At 40.3% G+C, this 20,458-nt stretch overlaps 1 protein-coding gene across 1 annotated transcript in view; it reads right to left on the minus strand.

Annotated features, from left to right (window-relative positions):
• The window catches only part of NPC1 (NPC intracellular cholesterol transporter 1), a 45,606-nt gene extending 27,957 nt beyond the window's left edge, over positions 1-17,649 (minus strand). The window contains exons 1-4 of the mRNA XM_070747637.1: positions 16,979-17,649; positions 2,568-2,690; positions 1,230-1,336; positions 61-236 (exon numbers count right to left, since the gene is read on the minus strand). Of these exons, the coding sequence (XP_070603738.1) occupies positions 61-236; positions 1,230-1,336; positions 2,568-2,690; positions 16,979-17,077 (505 nt within the window). The 5' untranslated portion in view covers positions 17,078-17,649. The remainder of the gene's footprint in view (positions 1-60; positions 237-1,229; positions 1,337-2,567; positions 2,691-16,978) is intronic.
• Between the last annotated feature and the right edge of the window lie 2,809 nt (positions 17,650-20,458).

Below are 20,458 nucleotides of genomic sequence, written 5' to 3' on the forward strand. Positions count from 1 at the left end.
TCTTTATAAATCTAGACAATGAAAAAATGTAACTGTACTATATTATTTATATTTTCTTACCATCAGCAAATTTTTTTCCAATATAATATTGCAGCTCTATGACGTCGGATTTGTTCTCTTTTGTAATTGGATCGGTATACGGCTTTGTTTGAGTAACATTCAAAAATTCAGACTGATGAGGGCTACAGCTTAGCTCACAAAACAGATTTACTAAATTATGAAAACATGATGGACACCTGAGGAGAGGTAACACTGAAGTTGTAGTATGTGTTTATAAAATAAAGCTCACATATATTCTCTCTGAAGAAAGGAAAGTAATTTTGTACAAATGTTTAAATTTAAATTAATAATAAACTTCTGGAATGTGTAATTTCAAAAATTGCCAATAAATCTTACAGCTATAATTTACCTAAAGACTACAAATATTTCATAGTGAACAATACAGAGTTCATCATAGTAACAAAATACTGTATTAGACAAGTATATTTGTTCATAAATTTTAATCACTGTTTTTTCATGCTGATTGCCGTATTTTTTAGAGTATAAGGTGCACACACACACAAACCGAAAGAGGGTGGACATATTGGTGCATTTTAACATTGAATACAGCCATATTTGGCCAACCAAAACTCTGCTCCCACATCCCATTTTTGTGAAAAGAGGGTCTGTTTTTCGCAAAAGTTGGATGCACAGAGAATTTGGGAGGCCTACAGAGTGTTTGTAGGGCTGGGGGGGAGGCAAAAACGCCCCAATTTTTGCTAAAAAAAAAAAACAGGCAAAAAATGAGGTGTTTTTGCCTTCCCACAGCCCCCAGGAGAACTCTGCAGGCTTCCCAAACGCTGTGCGCACCCCCATGAAAAAATGGGCTGTTTTTGCAAAAACGGGGGCAATTTTACCTTCCCTAAGCCTCCAGCCCCCTTACTTACCTCTTTGAAATCTTGGTGCGTCATATACACCGGTGCTTTCTTATAGTCCAAAAATACGGTAATTTTCATATACCGGTAATAGAGCAAATGTATACAATCTATGGTTTCAGAGGCTATTTTATGGGGGTTTTATGCATAGTAAAACCAAAATACATACTCATGCAATGTACTACAAAATCAAAAAGTAATCAAGAACACACCTATTACACAAGCACTTCATATAATTCATCTTACTAGAAGTGATTTAGTATGAAGAGTAAAAAGTATAGTCAATCTAGTCAATCTCCCTATATCTCCACATACCTGGAAAGAAACTGAAAAGGTAGTTGCAGTTTATTTTTCAAAGTCTGAAGTTGCTGTACGTCACAGCAAAGGCTAACATTCTCAAAGAAAAACCCCGGACAGAGTTCCTGAAGAAAAAAATGAGTATTTAAAGACATATTTCTAAAATGACAAAACAACCTGATTCTTCTACTTCAGTATCAGATAAAGAAAAATCAAACCAAAATTAATAACCTCAGAATTTTTTCCATCTCTAATATAACATGTAAACTACCTAACTCAATTGAGAAACAAACTGAAATCTTCTAGAGGGAAAATAACAATTAAAAACTTACAAAAGCCTGGTTGCAAAACTATGATGTACTACAGTATATGTATTCAGTACAACATTTAAACAAATGTTAAATACATACCTATCAATAAATAAATAAATTTATTCTGATCAAACAAATATAAAGCTCAGATTTATCTTTGTCAGATTGTTTTACATCTCAAAAACTTGGCATTTTAACCATGTTGCGTAGACTTTTTATATCCACTGTGTTTCCAGCTTACAATGTGGCAACAGTCATTTTATAAATAAAACTGTTAAGGCATGAGATTTTCTACCTATGTAGGTAAATCAAAACATATTATGCTGTTTGGCACAAATATGTCTACAGGTAAGTTCCTTTGCTATGGAAATGTGCCAACGTTTTTATCTCACCTATTGGAGGAGAAGAATGTTTGTTTGTTTTTAACAAACTTTTAATTTTAAGGAGGAAAGTGATATATTTTCAAGCAATGCGGTAGAAATGTGGTAAACCTGAAAAGTGATAAAATCACTTGGTAGTCTTCAATGGATAATGAGAAGGAACACAACTCATTTGTCTTCAGATAAATTTACACTTTATAACTAAGCCACTTGACTGAGCATTCACAATATAATCTTAAATCCAGATGTGCCAATGGGTAGTCTTCAAGTTGTGAGAACTGGGATTGCCACTGGTAAGTGATGCAGCTATAAAATGTGATGTCACATGAGATGACAGCTGTAATTTGAGGACTATTTGTAAATATAGTTTTATTAGAATCATTGTAACTGGATGAATGAATGAATGAATGGTAAACCAAGGGCTAGTCCTGGAACATTTCTCATTCTCAAAGATAGAATGATACATTCTTAAGACTAAGTTCCAAAACTATATCACACCAAACGCAGAAAACTAACCTAATTAATTAAGACCATTATTAGCCTATTTGCATGCCGATTACTTGTACTAAAACACATTTAAGCATTTTAATTAGAAAAAATAACCAAACATTTATCTCATTTTCAAAAGATTTATTTTGATAAAAATATAATTCATCAAGACTTACTTGCAGTAAATCATACCCATCCTTTGGTAGTGGTATTGCTGAACCATTATATTGACAATTATACCATCCCTTTCCAGCAGAAATGTCACATTGGCCGTACCATATGCAAGAGTCTGAGAATGCCTACAGATAAGTTAAAAAAAAAACACTTAAGAAACAGATACATATTGATTGGTCAAAAAGCAGATTTATCAAGCCTATAAAAAAGTAACATGTCGGATTATTTCATAAATGAAAATACAAAGCTAACCTGGCTAAACAGTAGATATTAGAAATCTATTTCTATTTCATCTATTTATTTCTACTTGTTTGATTTATTTTTATTATTTAGTGTAATTGTGTAATAGGGTTCCAATATGCTACATCACAGAATAATTGTGAAAATTCTCTGAATTTCAAAATCAGACAATTATGTGGCATTAAGAACATGGAACAAACGGTACATGTTTAACTTCTGCACCAATATTTAACACAGAAAGGATCTCAAACTCAAATAACCTTGAGGAATACCTGAGGAGAAGCCATTTTATGTACTGATGCAAAAATTTAGGGTGAATCAGAAATGAAGAAAAAAGCATTGTGTTATACCATTAACTTAAATATATTTTTAAAATACTTTATAGAACAACTTTCTTATATTTTTCATTGTTTTCCTGTGTCTACTTGGCCTATGGCAGTGATGGCGAACCTTTTTTTTCATTGGGTGCCAAAAGAGCGTGTGTGTGCACTATCACACATGCTCAAGTGCCCACACCCATAATTCAATGCCTGGGGAGGGTGAAAACAGCTTTCCCTGTCTCCTGGAGGCCCTCTGGAGGCTGGAAACTATCTGTTTCCCAATTTCTTGTGGGCCCAGTAGGCTCGTGTTTCACCCTCCCCAGGCTCAAAAGGCTTCCCTGGAGCTGGCGGAGGGTAAAAACACCCTCTCCCATCCCCCTGGAGGCTCTCTGGAAGCAAAAACACCCTCCCCAGAGCCTCTGTGTGAGCAAAAAATCAACTGACCAGCACACACATGCACTTTGGAACTGAGCTAGGGCAACAACTCATATGACAGCAGATATGGCTCCGCGTGCCACCTCTGGCACTCGTGCCATAGGTTCGCCATCACTGGCCTATAGTAATGTGTGCAACTGCAGACAGGGTTGATTCTTGACAAATGTATATTTTATTTTATGTACGCTGAGAGCATATGCACCAAGACAAATTCCTTGTGAGTCCAATCACACTTGGCCAATAAAATTATGTTCTATTCTATTCTATAACATTAAAGGTAAATATCTGTTGGATGATTCTTGCATGAAAAACCTAATGCAGGCCAAATCCTACCACTGCTTCCTGGTTTTTTGTATTCACCCTGTTTTTTTAATACAGGAGGTCAAAGTGGGGTAAAAATGTTCTTTCTTTTCCATTTTTCTCAACAAAAAGCTTTCAAAATCCCCATTTGGGATTTTCTTCTACATGGCCAATCAATCAGAATAGAGCATGGAAGAGACCTTGGAGGTTTTCTGGTCCAACCTCTTGCTCAAGCAGTAGACCCTATACCAGTAATGGTGAACCTTTTTTTCCTTGGGTGCTGAAAGCAAGCGCAGGCATGCTATCGCACCCCCCATGTGCCCTACCTCCATGAGCACGCACGCACAACCTCTCTGGGCTGCCCTGTCCCCACGCATGACCCCCATCCCCCACTTCCCCGTTTGCTGACTTCCAGAGGCTTTCGTTCTTGGAGGGTGAAACTGCCTCCCCTGTCCCCTGGAGGCCTGACTCATTTCCTGACTTCCATCGGACTTGGTAGACCCATTTTTCGCCCTCCCCTGGGTCCAGAGGCTTTCTTGGAGCGTGGAGAGGCTGAAAATGCCCTTCCAGAACCTCTGTGAGCCGAAAATCAGCTGATCAGCACATACATGTGCGCTGGAGCTGAGCTAGGGCAAAAGCTCATGTGCCGTCAGATATGGCTCCACGTGCCACCCGTGGCACGTGTGTCATAGGTTCGCCATCATGCCCCTATACCAGTGATGGCAAACCTTTTTTGGTTTGCGTGCCCAAAGGGTGTGTGTGTGTGTGTGTGTGTGTGTGCTAGGATGCGTGCACGTGCCCACACCCCTTCTCTCCCCACACACATGCGCACCCCCATGTTGCTCCTGCACATGCTCACAATCCCCCCCTCCCTACGCATGTGCACAGGCCTCACTGTACCTGGGACGTGAACAAATGGGCAAATCGGAAGTTTGGAAAAATGGACTTCTGGTTTGCCTGTTGTGCTGTTTTTTGCACTCCGGAGTTCAGGAAAGCTTTCCTGAAGCGTCCGGAGGGCGAAATAGCCTTTCCCAAGGCCAAAAATCAGCTGGTCAACACGCGGATGCACACTAGAGCTGAAATAGGGCATGCCCTCCAAAGTGGCTCAGGTTTGCCATCGTAGCCCTACCATTTCAGACAAATGACTGTCCAGTCTCTTTTTAAAAAGTTCCAGTGATGAAGCACCCATAACTGCCAACAGCAAATTATTCCACTGGTTAATTGCCTTCCCTGTTAGGAAGCTTCTCCTTAATCCCGGGGTGTTTCTTTCGTTGATTCATTTCTGTCCATTATTTATTGCCATACCTTCTGGTGATCTGGAAAATAAGTATGGACAATACCTGACAGACTCTCAGACATTGAAAGAGTCTATGGAGAGGGGCGGCATACAAATCTAATAAATAAAATAAATAAAAAAATATTATAGCCTGGGCTGGGATATGTTTCCCTTGCACTAATCCTTCTTGCTATGACCTTAAGGCAAGAGATCTGGCCCTGTGTCTGGTCAGGACATGCTAAGGCAGGGGTGTCAAACTCAATTTCATTGAGGGCCCCATCAGGATTGTCTGACCTCAGGGCTGGGTATGGCCAGCACTTGTGTTGGAGGGTGCCTGTGGTGACCTGAGCGCTCTGCCAGCGAAAATGTGCTCCCGAGCTGTCTTAAGCTGCGATGGGCTCATGCAACCTTCTGCCAGTGAAAATGGAGCTCGGGGGGGATGGGAATGTGTGGACTTTGCGAGCTATATTTTAAACCTGGATGACCTCCTGCAATCCTCTGCCAGTGGAAACAGAACTCGGGAGTGCCACAGGTGGCCTTCACAAACTCATTTTCACTGGCAGAAGAACTGTGGACCGGTCCTTCGCTAATTCCAAGGCGGTCTTGCAGGCCAGATCTGGGCCTTGAGTGTGATACCCTTGCGCTAAGGGATGGCTGCACTTCTAACTTGGCACTGAGATGCCATCACAACTAACCCCGTCATCTACCGCCACTACCTTTTATTACAGTTCTAGAATGAAATGCAGACTACGTGTCTGTGTGGTTGACTGATGGCTCCCAGCACCTTACCGCAGGGCTTAAAATATTAGTTGCACCTCAGCCTGCTCTACACATGGACAAAGGCATGCTTCCCATTCTAGAGTTACAACAAGGAGGAATTGCAGCAGAGACAGCAGCAAGTATCCCTTGAGATTGCCCTTCTGATGCCAAAGTTTGTGCCACTTATTTGTCAGCTTAAAGATCAGTAAGCTGTATACTTTCCGTTACTACTGTTGTTAGCCGCCCCGAGTCTACGGAGAGGGGCGGCATACAAATCCAATAAAATAAAATCAATTATCTTCCAAGACTGGTACTGGCAGAAGAACTGTGGACCGGTCCTTCGCTAATTCCAAGGCGGTCTTGCAGGCCAGATCTGGGCCTTGAGTGTGATACCCTTGCGCTAAGGGATGGCTGCACTTCTAACTTGGCACTGAGATGCCATCACAACTAACCCCGTCATCTACCGCCACTACCTTTTATTACAGTTCTAGAATGAAATGCAGACTATGTGTCTGTGTGGTTGACTGATGGCTCCCAGCACCTTACCGCAGGGCTTAAAATATTAGTTGCACCTCAGCCTGCTCTACACATGGACAAAGGCATGCTTCCCATTCTAGAGTTACAACAAGGAGGAATTGCAGCAGAGACAGCAGCAAGTATCCCTTGAGATTGCCCTTCTGATGCCAAAGTTTGTGCCACTTATTTGTCAGCTTAAAGATCAGTAAGCTGTATACTTTCCGTTACTACTGTTGTTAGCCGCCCCGAGTCTACGGAGAGGGGCGGCATACAAATCCAATAAAATAAAATCAATTATCTTCCAAGACTGGTACAGTCAGTTTGGCATAATAGTTAAGGCATCGGGCTAGAAACCTGATTTCAAAAGTTTTTTTCATCCCACCTTTATTTTTTAAATAAATAACTCAAGACAGCTAATTGATATTCCTTCCTTCTTCTACTTCTTATGCAACAACATCCTATAAAGTGAGTTGGCTAAGAGAGAGTATGACTGGTCCAAAGTTTTAGTCCCACATGAGGCACAAAGCCATCTGGGTGACTTTGGGCCAGTCATTTTCTCTCAGCCTTAGGAAGGAGGGAATGGCAAACCATCCTTGAAAAAACTTGCAAAGAAAATTGCAGGGACTTGTCCAAGTAATGTCAAAATATCACACATGACTGAACAGAAGAAAAAACAAAATTAACCACCCGCTGCACCAAAAGAGCCAGTTTGGTCCAGTGGTTAAGACTCCACACTAGAAACCAGGAGCATTCTCGTTCAGCTTTAGGCATGAAAAACTGGCTGGATTACTTTGGACCAGTCATACTCTCTCTCAGCCAACTCACTTTATAGGATGTTGTTGCATGAAAAGTAGAAGAAGGAAGGAATATTAATTAGCTGCCTTGAGTTATTTATATAAAAAAATAAAGGTGGGATGAAAAAAACTTTTGAAATCGGCTGGATACCTACATACATGGGTTATGAGTTTGAAATCTTAGACAAATAGAAAATATCTGGTAGAGTGCTCACAGGAGAAAAGGTTATATTTCCAGTTATAGTATAAAACATTAAATGTGTATCCGCAAGTTGGATGTAAGTTATGGGTTGTAAGTTATGATGGCGAACCTGTGGCGTGGCACATGGAGCCATATCTGAGGGTATGCGGGGCACTGCCCTATATCAGCTCCTGGCCTTTCGTAAACTCCTTAAAACCCACCTCTGCCGTCAGGCATGGGGAAACGGAAATAACTTCCCCAGGCCTATATTGTTTATGTATGGTGTGTTGTGTGCATGTTTTTAAATTATGGGTTTTTAGTTTAAATTATTAGATTTGTATTACATTGTTTTGCCACTATTGTTGTGAGCCGCCCCGAGTCTATGCAGAGGGGCGGCATACAAATTTAATAAATAATAATAATAATAATAATAATAATAATAATAATAATAATAATCAGCTCCAATGCGCGTGTGGTTCCAAGTGCCCAAATAGCTGTTGACCTTTGTAGACACTTGTAGTGCTAGGACTTGTTCATGCCCCTTTATTTATTTGCTTATTTATTATTTATTAATTCAACTTCTATCTCGCCCACTCCCAATGGGTGCTGATAAATTTGTGGGAATATCAAGTTCATACAGTGAAGGGCTACCAAAATATTTACTACTACACTGTTGGCGTGGCTTATGCAGGACACCCTGCATTTTCTTTCAACATATTTCAGTGCAATTTGGGTGCTCTGGGGTGGGGCTCCATTTTCACTACCCTGCTGCATCCCCCCCCCCCATCCGGGCAGTAGCCCACCCCTGAGTATGTAGCAACAGATAGAACCAGACAGGTAAACCAAACTGAGGTAATGAGAAAAGATATCCTTATATTACCCATTAACAGAATTGGAGCTCTGCCTTTCTTAAATAATCACTAAACTCCACGGAAGCGAAGGCCATCTCTCCTATTCAAGTTTCTCACAAAACTCCCAACTTTCTATGCTTGTTTTAGTTGTGAATCCCCAAAGTTTGCCTTCTTTTTAAATAGTGCTGGCTGAGATGCAGCTACTTTCAAAAAGACCAGGTTCTCAAGTGCTACCTGGGATTGAGCTCACGGCTAAGGAATATAGCTCTCTCTACTCAATGACTCTGCTGCTATTACCCCTTCTCTTCAAACCACATGATGCAACAGCTGTCCACAAACAAGCAAATATCCCTCCCTTAGTCAGAAAAACAAACAAACCACCCCACAGCATACTTTGAATACACCCGATTTCTTTTCCCGAACTCAGTGTTTCCCTTTAAAAAAAATCTCTATTTCTTTTTCACTTTTTGTTCATTTGTTCAGGTTTCAACCTCTCAGCTTTATCTCCTCTTTCTAAACATACTGGAGAAACACAGGTTACTTTCTAAGGGAGTTGGATAAATACAGGGAGTTTCAATTTATTAAGGGGAATTGGAAAGTTCTGTATTTAAAATGCCCTGCTATTGTATAACGAGAGAAAAAAGTACCATGCAAAGATTTCTCAAAGGAAGACATCCTAAAATTTCACATCACCTTATTGCTTGATAACAATATTTTGCCCAAATGGGTTGGGAGGAAAAAGCTATCATGAACTTGTTTTGCTTGTCTTAGTGTGACAGAGCACAGGGCTCTTTAAACTACAACAAGCTAAGAGAAAATTACAAAATCTGAAAAGCTGATACAGTGATTACGCTCATCACTGAAACTTTAACTCAGCATTTAGGCAGCCAATACTCTTTGAATCTCAGGTCTCTTAACTCAGCAAAAATGCATATTGGAATTTCAAAGTGTATTTAAGGATTGCACAAATCATGGGTATTTCTGGCGAACATGGCAGACTGAAGAAAGCTCAGCTATCTTTGGGCCAACAACCATAGTGAAAACTGGAGCTATCGTATGGATCAGCTCCTTGTAACTCCTCACCAGATCAAGAAGAAAACAAAAATTGACCATAAGTTTGCTTCCTTGTAAAAGAGATTATAAATGAATAATATCCAGCAGATTTCAGAGTTTGGGGAAGGAGAGGGATCAGAACAGGGGGAGGGGTAGACAAATCCTCTTGGGTTAGATGCAGTATGATACCTGCAAATTGTACAATTGGTTGTCCAGGTGGGTGGGCCCATTTCCCGGACACATAAAACTGGTTCTCTCGGGGCTTGGAGTCAGCGCTATCGGTTCTAAAGAACCAGTCCAAACCGGCAGCACCCCCCACCACTGATATACACTCAACTTGATTGGATTCTTACAAAGACCACTTATATGAGAGTTAGCTCCCTTGTTTACTATTTCACCATTATATCTGCAAAGCATCCAAGGAAGAAACATTATACTAATATATCATGTAAGGTTACATTGTATATAAAGACATTCTGATCTTTTTGAAAAAAAAATTAATCTTCAATTTCTGAATATAAGCTTTATAATCATAAAATAGCAATCTATTCTGTGGTTTTCCACTAGATATCTGAACAGTGTGGAAGGGTTGGTTTTTCCATATATTTTCTTTTGATGCATTTTAATTACTTCATATTTTTTCCAGAAATTATTATTATTATTTATTAGATTTGTATGCCGCCCCTCTCCGGAGACTCGGGGCGGCTCACAGCAATAATAAAAACAATGTACAATGACAAATCTAATATATTTTTAAAATATCTAAAACTCCTTATTTAAAAACAAAACATACACACAAACATACCATACATAAATTATATAGGCCTGGGGAAGATGTCTCAATTGCCCCATGTCTGACAGCAGAGGTGAGTTTTAAGACGTTTATGAAAGGCAAGGAGCGTGGGGGCAACCCTAATCTCAGGGGGGAGCTGGTTCCAGAGGGTCGGGGCCGCCACAGAGAAGGCTCTTTCCATGGATCCCGCCAGACGACATTGTTTCATCAACGGGACCCGGAGAAGGCCAACTCTGTGGGACCTAACCGGTCGCTGGGATTCGGGCGGCAGAAGGCGGCCCCGGAAATATTCTGGTCCGATGCCATGAAGGGCTTTATAGGTCATAACCAACACTTTGAATTGTGACCGGAAACTGATCGGCAACCAATGCAGACTGCGGAGTGTTGGTGTAATATGGGCATACCTAGGGAAGCCCATGATTCCTCTCGCTCCTGTTTAAATGCCACAACTGTAAGACATGCAGTTATCAAATATTCTAGGACTAGTCAAAGCCAGATATTCCCATGCTCTGCAGCCAGGATGCTAACCAAAATTGTGAATGTACATAAAATCTTCTTAGAATTTAATTTATATTTCTTTGGGTCTTCACACCTTTATCATGTTTGCTAAGGCAGTGCTCAACTGACTATGGTTCATCTCACAAAAGGTAAGCAAGGTCAGACTTTGTTAGTACACAGATGGGGAAACACTAAGAAATTCCAGCACTATAGAGGCTTAAAAGTCAAAGAGAAGAACATAGGAAGATCTCTCCCTAATCGGATCAAGCAATTAAAAATGGCAGCTGGAAGTTTGTACTTTCAGACTTGCAAGATTTTATTAATATGGTCTCAGAATAAAGTGGAATGGTTTTATTTATTCATGTTTCTTATGTGGCTTAGTTGGGAGAGATGAGAGATTAGTTTCAGGAATCAGCAATTTAATGTTGACAACTCAAAAATTTGGAAATTATGTTTACTTCACTATTTTTCAAAACAGAAAATAAGACTCTGCCTATTCATCTTTCAGAGACAGGTAGATGTTATTGTAAACTTGCTTTAGTCTTTCTTTGAAATAAATGCTTGGCAAATTATTCAACTACATATTTGCTAGTATATTCATATTCAACCATCTATTGGAGTTGTTGATAGATTAATAACAGACCCCATCATATGGCATTCCTTGATACATTAATCCATAACATGCCTCTTTTGCTGAACTGCTGGGATAGCTAGGTTTAACCAGGAAACTGGATGCATGCTATGCAGAACTTTATAGATCATAACCAGACCTTGAATTAAACCTCAAAGCTACCTGACAACCCATGCAGCTGGCAGAGCAGAGTTGCAATGTGTGGTGATCAAGAAGTGCAAATAACTGCCTACATTGCTGCATTCTGAACCACATGCAGCTTCAAGAATATGTGATAGTAATCCATCCCAGGTGACAGCACCAGTGACAGGGATTAGATCCTCCCAATTCAGAAAAAGTCCACTGGCACACAATATGAAGTTGCTCAAAGGCCCACCTAGCTACAACTGGCATCTGCTCATTGAACAGAAGTACCCCAGGATAGTACATAGGGTCTTTCTGGAACAGTCCAACCTCATCCAGCATCAAAATATTTTTTGTGTCAGACTAAGCTCAAAAACAATGTAGAACAATTCATCAGAGTTCATTCCTTTATCTGCTTACACACAAGACAGAATTTTGCCGGACTAAACCTTTATTACTCTCACTCTAATGGATATAATTGGGATATTCTAGGAAGTAGTTATCCTTGAGTTTCAGGTTATGCTGCCTCTTATCTCATCCCTCTTTTTGGAATGTAGCCCCTCCTACCTAGAAAAGTATAGCTTCACTCTAGTCCATTACGTCAGATCCCCCTCTGCAGGGACTATCTGTGACTTCCTGGATATCTGAAGCCCAAGCAGCAGGGACATATATCGTTTCCTCCCAAGTTTAAAGAACTATGATAATTCTGATAATGGTGGAAGTAAGACATTATGCATTCAAAATAATTAAAAATCAAAATGCAGATAGGTAAAGGACACTAAATGGTAGAATTTCCATCTCTAATACATATAGTTGTAAATGTGGATATCATGATAATAATATGTGACTGCACTGTTAGTGGTGGCAATTCTACCAATTCCTAGTTACTGTTGTTAAGCGAGGACCACAAGTGTAATTAAACAAGGACTTCACATGATTGCGATTTCTGACTTTCTGCCATATATTCCCAATTGAGCCAGGGTGGCGCAGCAGGTAGAGTGCTGTACTGCATCCACTGAAGCTGACTGTAGATCTGTAGGTCAGTGGTTCAAATCTCATCACCGGCTCAAGGTTGACTCAGCCTTCCATCCTTCCGAGGTGGGTAAAATGAGGACCCGGATTGTGGGGACAATATGCTGGCTCTGTTAAAAAGTGCTATTGCTAACATGTTGTGAGCTGCCCTGAGTCTAAGGAGAAGGGCGGCATAAAAAAATTGAATAAATAAAATAAAATAAAATAAATAATTCTGTGAAACCAACAAAAAAGACTATAAAACTTGATCACATGACCTCAGGATGCTACAAAGGTCTGAAATCTGGGCTGGCTGCCTAATGCTCAGATCATGATACAGAATGTCAAGGACTGAGTGTAACTACTACTTATTCAGCCCAGCACAAGTTCAAGCAGTTACTGAACAAGGGCTAATTAAATAAGGTCCACCTGTACTTGTCTTTCCTCAAGGCCATTATATCAAATTTTACTATAAACAGTTACCGTATTTTCTGGAGTATAAGATGAACCCTTTTCCTCCCTAAAAGAGGCTGATAATTTGGGTGCATCTTATACGCTGAACGTTGCTTCCCCACCCACCCTAACTAGCTGCTAACGATCTTCCCAGCTCTTACCTTTCAGGCTCTTTCATTGTTACTCTCTGTGAAGAATGTTTCTAAGCCCTATATCTTTGCAGGGGATTTTTCATTGTTCTAACTTGCTCTGAATAAGTTTCTTTCCAGCCCTAATTAGGTGCTAATGATGTTCCCAGCTTTTACTGGCTTGCAAATTCTTTCATTGTTACTCTCTGCTAAGAATGTTTTCCAAACCCTGTCTTTGTAGGGTTTTTTTTCATTCTATACTTGCTCCAAATGTTTTTTCCAACCCTAACCAGGTGCTAGCAATGTTCTCAGCTCTTACTGGCTAGCAAGCTCTTTCATTGTTACTCTTTGCAAAGAATGTTTTCCAAGGCCTAAGTCTTTGCAGGGTTTTTTTCATTGCTCTACTTGCTCAGAATGTTTCTTTCCAGGTGCTAATGATGTTCCCAGCTCTTACTGGTTTGCAAGCACTTTCATTTTTACTCTCAGAGTAAGGGTTTTTTTTAAAGCCCTAATCAGGGGATAAAATAATATGCTGAAGCTGACCAGACTAAGGATGCTAGCCAGATGATTATCTGGTAAGCATATTCTTTCCCCTATTTTCCGGTAAAATACAGTATCATCCTATTACAACTGAGCTGGTAAAAAGTAGGCCTAGGCTTTAAACTATGATTCCCAAGTATCTATTGAGTCATTTCCCCAAATGCACTGCCCACAGAAAACCCCTTCACCCACTCAATGTTCCTATACAAAGAAATCCCACAAAATAAACAGTTCATATAAAAAGCAGAAGAGGTAGGTGGAGAAAACTGTGCAGAACAAAGTACCATTGATTAAATACAATACTAGTTTGTGCATTGAAAATGGTAGCTAAACATCCAATGGGTCCATATAACCATGAATATACCTTATCATATGCACTTCTTTTTTCAGTAAAAGGAATTTTCAATTAAATATTACCAGTTCTATAAAAGCATTGTTACTATCTGTTCCAGCTGTTCCTCCTTTTCTTCTCCATCAACATATAGAAAATCTGTTTTACTCCTATACAAATTACAACCATACTGTAATTTGTAATGAAGACCCCCACAGAAATCAACTTTACTGGGTATACCTCTTAGAAATGAACCACATAAAGAACTTTAAAGTTTCAACAAGGGACTAATGAGAAAAAACTACTGGTATATCTTTCACTCTAACATTTACATGTGAAACTCAAAAAATTAGAATGTCGTGCAAAAATTCATTTCAGTAACACAACTTAAAAGATTAAACTAATATATGAGAGAGACTCATTCCATGCAAAGCAAGATAGTTCAAGCCATGATTTGTCATAATTGTGATGATTACGGGGTACAGCTCATGAAAATCCCAAAGCCACAATCCTGCTATCTTCCAGCACGTGAATATCTTTTCCATAAGCAAGAAAGTGGGAGAAAAGCACCTTCATTATCAGCCCAAATAGTTCTGAAGTATAACATCATGAAAGGGAAAGAGCTACATTATGGATTATACCTGTAACAAAGTGTAAAACCTGTTAAACCCACGTTCCTTTTCTGGAGACTGTGAAATATGAGGGAGATGGGCAGTTAAGAAATATGAAATATAAATATGAAATATAAATAAATAACATTTTTGAAGCAAAAATATCTGTAAACAGCACCTTAAACTAAAATTATTGTTGCTAGAATATCCAAACCAAAGTGGCAACAGCATTGAAAAATATGATTTATGAGCATTTTTCACAGTTACAACCTTTGCAGCATCCCATTATGTGATCAAAATTCAGATGCTTGGCAACTGGTTCATATTTATGACCGTGGCAGCAACCCCATGATCATCTGATCAACTTTTCCAACCTTCTGACAAGGAAAGCCAATGGGGAAGTCAGATTCACTTAACAATTAGATTACTAATTTATCAACTTCAGTGATTCAGTTAACAATTGTGGCAAGAAAAGTCATAAATCAGGCAAAATTCATTTACCAAATATCTAACTTAAAAGAAATTTTGGGTTCAATTGTGGTCGTCTTTGGAAAACTAGTCATTGTGCATTTAATGACAGCCAAATGCAGAAGATACACTATGTTTAAATTCTCATAAATGTAAAATATATTGGAATATCATAGAAAGTTTATCCTAAGCACTAGTGTACTAAAGCTGATATTGGTTTTAAATTAAGCACAAACACTATCAGACCATCTACCTTCCTACTTAGATACTTTTCAAAGTGACATCTTGGAAGTTACTTTCCCCAAATGACCTCCCATGTTTATATGATGGAAGAATATTACTCTTACATAGTTGGATATTTACAATTCATCCATTCATCTGTTGCATTTTTAAACTGTTTTTAAATAAATAAAATGTCTTTATGGGAGATTCAATATCTCATATTGTGAATACAGTACTTCAATACTTTTAAAAAATGGAAGTGGATACAATGAGTCTATTGTCACTTTTAAAAGTCAACTGTCAATAGTAAACAGTCTCTGCAAAAAAATAAAATTTAAAAAAATCAGGCAAGTGATCATGGAAACCTTTCTCCACACCTCATATAAAATAACTGAAACTGATTCTAAGAACCTCTTTGTGACACGCAGCCAACTTCCCTTAATATTTAATTTATTTACAGTATTTGGATTTGTAGGCCTCCCAACTCCAAAGGGACTTTGGGCGGCTTTTTCCCTTGTTTCCTATTTTAAATAAATAAGGTATTCTAAGCAGATGCAGTTGATACAGGAACACTTAGCCTTCCTCTCTCTCCACTTTATTCCTGTTTTTGCATTCCCTTTGTAGGTTTTAGTTTGTAAACCGAGTTAAAGCTGCAATGTATTATTATGCCATGCATACTACTGAATTATGTCAGTAGTAAATTGCAATAAACTGCTACTCCAATAAACCACTAGATCGCTAGTTCCATTGTTCTCCAACTCAATATAACTGCTAAATTCCACATATGCAGCATTTCACAATCTCTGCTTTGCAGATCATTTACAACCAGCCATAGTTAAAACTCTCATAAAAAACGGCATCCCTCTCTTTTTTATTAACCCTAACCCTTGAGATCAAGCTAGCAGCCTTTTTGCTTTTCATTCAATTCCTTAAAAGCCCAGCTTATTTTTAAAAATCTGCCTAATTTTCAGTTATGTGCCAATTGCCAAGACACAAGTTTTTAAAGCCAGAATCTTCAGGAATTGCCACTCCGAAAAAGATTCCTTCACATCAAATGCGGACTCTCTCTCTCTATCTGTATATGTATATACAGTATTTGTATATATGTGTATATTTGAGAAGGGTGGCATAGAAATTTAATTTACATAGGCGATATATATGTGTATTGGTGGGTGTGGGTATACAGGTATTTGTATATATGTATGTATGCATGTATGTGTGTGTGTGTATATATATATATATATATATAGTCACATTTTTGCTGGTTTTGAAAATTAAGGGAGACTAGGAGATAGAGATAGAAACGGATAGATATACAGTATAGTATAATATCTATACCAGTGTTTCCCAACTGTGGCCACTTGAAGATATCTGGACTTCAACTCCCAGAATTCCCCAGCCAGCATTCGCTGGCTGGGGAATTCTGGGAGTTGAAGTCCAAATAGCTTCAAGTAGCCAAGGTGTTCACCCGGGAAAAGGCGCGACTCCAATAAACTGGGAGAGTTGAATGAGTCTTATTTTCGAGCAAACACTTCAGACGCTTGGCCTATTCTCAGCCGTTAAGAGTCATTGATGCCTTTGGCCAGCCTGCGTTTTATAAGGACCAGGAGTCCTAGCTGCCAGGCGTATCCACCTCATCCACTTGCCTCCCCGACACGTGAGGGAACTCCTTCTCCCGCCCAAACAGGGTGGGTGCAGAATGAGTTTGTGGCGGGGCGAGACCAACCCCGTCCAGGGGGCACGAAGCTCCCTTACGCTGCCTCCCCCCACCCCCGCCTGAGAAAAGCCCAAGCCATTTTTGCTCTCCCTCCGTCAGCTTTTATTATTCCCGGACCGGCATTTGTGCCGTCTCTAGATTCGTCCTTTCTCGCTCACTTACCCAGCCGGGCAGAAAGGCTAGTAACAAAAAGACGACAGAGACACCCAGGCCGCAGAGCCTCCCACAGCGGTGGCCCCGTGGCGTAAGCTGATCGCGCATCTCCAGAGAAACTGCTGCAGCCTCCCGCTCAACCTCGCTCGCTTTGCAAGTCAGCTCTAAGAATCCCCGGCGAGGCTACGCCGACTGAAGTCGGCAGGCAGGCAGTATGGCTGGGGAGCCGGAAGAGCCGTCCCTTCGCCTCTTACGGGTTTTCTACGCGGAGGCGTTGCTTGGTCGTAAGGAAAAGCCTCCGAAGGGAGGCCCCCGTGACGACTTTAAATCTCCTTCCTCTCCGGAGTGGAAGCTGGCAGCCGAAAGGCGGTCGGCTCCGCCTTCGCTCCGACAACAGCCGGCCTTTTTCTCGTGAGGTAACGCCCTCTGGCTCTCACGCCACCGGCACGCGCTCCCCTTCGTCCCTGCCCCGCGAACACGCCCAGCTCTTCGGACGCCTCTTAATTGGTTCCGTTCCCCCGAGCTCAGAGTCCTTTGGGTGTAGCTGCTCCAAAGTAAGTCTTTACAACGGGCTTCCGTAGCATGAATGAGCTGGAAGGGACCTTGGAGGGCTTCTAGTCCAGCCTCCTGCTCAAGCAGAAGAATTTATATACTAGCTTCGCCTCGCAGCCAGTTACTTCAATGAGACAGGCCTTGTGTTCTCTCTCCCCCCAACTTAAATTGAATTTCAAATGGCTTTGCTCAAATGTTAATCTTGCGGGGGGGGGGTCCTTCAGAATGCACTTTTTATTTTTTTATTAATATTGATTATTATTTTCATGATATATGTTTTATTATTTTTATTAATATTGTTTCCTCATTGCTTATATCTTTTTCTCTTATGTACACTGAGAGCACATGCACCAAAGACAAATTCCTTGTGTGTGCAAACACACTTGGCCAATTCTATTTCTATACTATTCTTATTTGACCCCTATGACAATCGTTAAGTGTTGTACCTCAGGATTCTTAACAAATGCATTTTCTTTATGAGCACTGAGAGCATATGCACCAAAGATAAATTCCTTGTGTGTCCAATCACACTTGGCCAATAAAGAATTCTATTTCCCTTTTGTCTGTGTTTTCTTGGTAGGGTTGCTATGAAGATATGGTAGTGATACATGTTTGAAGTATTTCCGTTAAAAATATAAAATCTGTAAATATCAAGTATTACCATTAAGTTGGTAGTCGGGAAATATGCTGCCTGCTACCGTGTTTCCCCGAAAGTAAGACAGTGTCTTACTTTCTTTTTATCCCCAAAAGCCCCACTATGTCTTACTTTCGGGGTATGTCTTATATTGGGAAAAATAAGACCCACCCGGCCAACCCACCTACCCGAACCCGCAACACCCGTGTCCGGTAAAAAGTAGTATTTTAAAAAATCTTGAAAAATCTGGGTCATTTTTACCCACCGGCGGGGACAAAGAGCCCGAAGCACCCTCCCCCCACACACAAACACACGGAGACATATCCGCATCCCCGCCTGCCCGCCCTGTCCGGGCCCCGCCATGACGTGGCAGCCGCCTCCGGTGCACACATCGGCCTTGACACGTGTCCGCCCACCCAGCGTCTCCGAAGCTTACCGGTCTCTGGCGGGTGCCTTTCGGCAGGAGAAGCCTTCGCCGGGCTGCTTCGCTGCTTGTTCCCCGACGACGGACAACGTCCGGCCGGCTTAGCCGGGACGGGCAACACGGCATCTGCTTGAGACGCCGGCGGGAGCAGCGGAAGCAGCAGGAACAGCAACATTTGAATCAGACGGAGGCGGCGGTGACGTATGGAGGGGGGGCGGCGCAGAAGTGGGCGGGAGGCGGCAATACCCCCGTGTTTCCCCGAAAGTAAGACATATGTCTTACTTTCGGGGTACGGCTTATATTAGCCAACCCCCCTGAGACCCCCGATACGTCTAACAATCGGGGGTGTCTTACTATCGGGGAAACACGGTAGTATGTGCATAAGGGCGTGCGTAAATGTACCAGCGTGCCTTCCGTCCCTTGTCCTAGTGTTTCTGTTTTGCTAGTATGTATATAAGCATTGTTGTATCTTTGTATACCACCAATACCTACTTGACAAAACAAACAAATAAATAAATACTTGGTAGAGCAGCCAAAGCCTTGTGTGTCCAATCACACTTGGCCAATAAAGAATTCTGTTTCTATTCTATTCTATTCATGGGTTTGATCAGAAAAGTACAAATTTACCTGTACCTTCTTCGCTTTTGTTTATATTGATACCAATTCCTGCTATCTTGGACATGTTTTGACAAATAAATAATTTTTTTAAAAAAAATTAAAAAAATAGTGGAAGCCATGGGTTTCCTGTGATACTGTATGGAAGTGAAAGTTGGAGAGATGTAGAAAACATTTTTTAACTTCGGGGTTGGAAAAACTCCTGAGAATATCATGCATGGCAAAGAAAACAATCCACTGGCTCATCAAAGAGGTCCAATCAGTAATTTCCATTAAAAAATAAATAAAATATACAAAATAAATTGTGCATATGATTAAACTTCTCAAGGGGGCAATAATAAATTGCCAGATGGCTTCCTTAAAAGTAACGCCTTTTAGTTCAGCAGCACTGAGTTGGCACCCACAGTTCCTTATTATGCTAGCAATCTAAAATATATGAAAACAAGCAAAGCTTTGTGAGATTTTCAGGGAGAAGCAATTGTTGTGAAAGCTTGTTTGTCATGTGATGTGCCTAGTCAGCAGACCCACGTGAATATAACTCATCTAAATTCAATCACAAGTCTTTTAACAATTGGTAGATTTGTTTTGTTTGAAAAATCCTTGTTTAAAAAGTGCCATTTCTTGACATGCTTGGATATTTTTAATATACTGTTTTCTTTTTTGTACAGAGATGCACTAGTGGGTATATGTAATGTACGGTATTTATATATGAACATGTATATTGTATGTTAGGGACTTGAATTATATGCAGATGGATTTTTATTCCTAACTAATTTGTATGCACATTTCAACATTTCATAAGAAGCAAAATGAGCTATAAATATATACAATTTGTAATATGGGCTTTGATCAAGTCTGAAGATTCATATTAATATTGGAATATTCCTATATTCTACGTTATATAGTTCCACTCGTACATTTTTAATCTACAGGCAAATCCCAGTCTACAGAGAAATAACTTCATACAAAAGTAGCTGCATTTGAAGCTGTTTTTATTATTTGCTTCATTAATTTAAAAACATTTGTGAGGAAAAGTATATTTCTAATATAAAGGATTAATTTTGGTTAAACCTATAGGCCAGTGGTTCTCAACTTTTCTAATGCCGTGACCCCTTCATAGTTCCTCATTTGTGGTGACCCCCAACCATAAGTCTAACACCAATTCTCCCAACAGAGCTTTAAGCTGATTGGCAGGAAGGTCAGAGGTACACCCCCACTGTAAATGCCTGATTGGGCAGATTGTAAAAATATGTTTCAAGGCGCC

This window comes from Erythrolamprus reginae, chromosome 3 (genome assembly GCF_031021105.1).
Source record: "Erythrolamprus reginae isolate rEryReg1 chromosome 3, rEryReg1.hap1, whole genome shotgun sequence".
Taxonomy (NCBI): domain Eukaryota; kingdom Metazoa; phylum Chordata; class Lepidosauria; order Squamata; family Dipsadidae; genus Erythrolamprus; species Erythrolamprus reginae.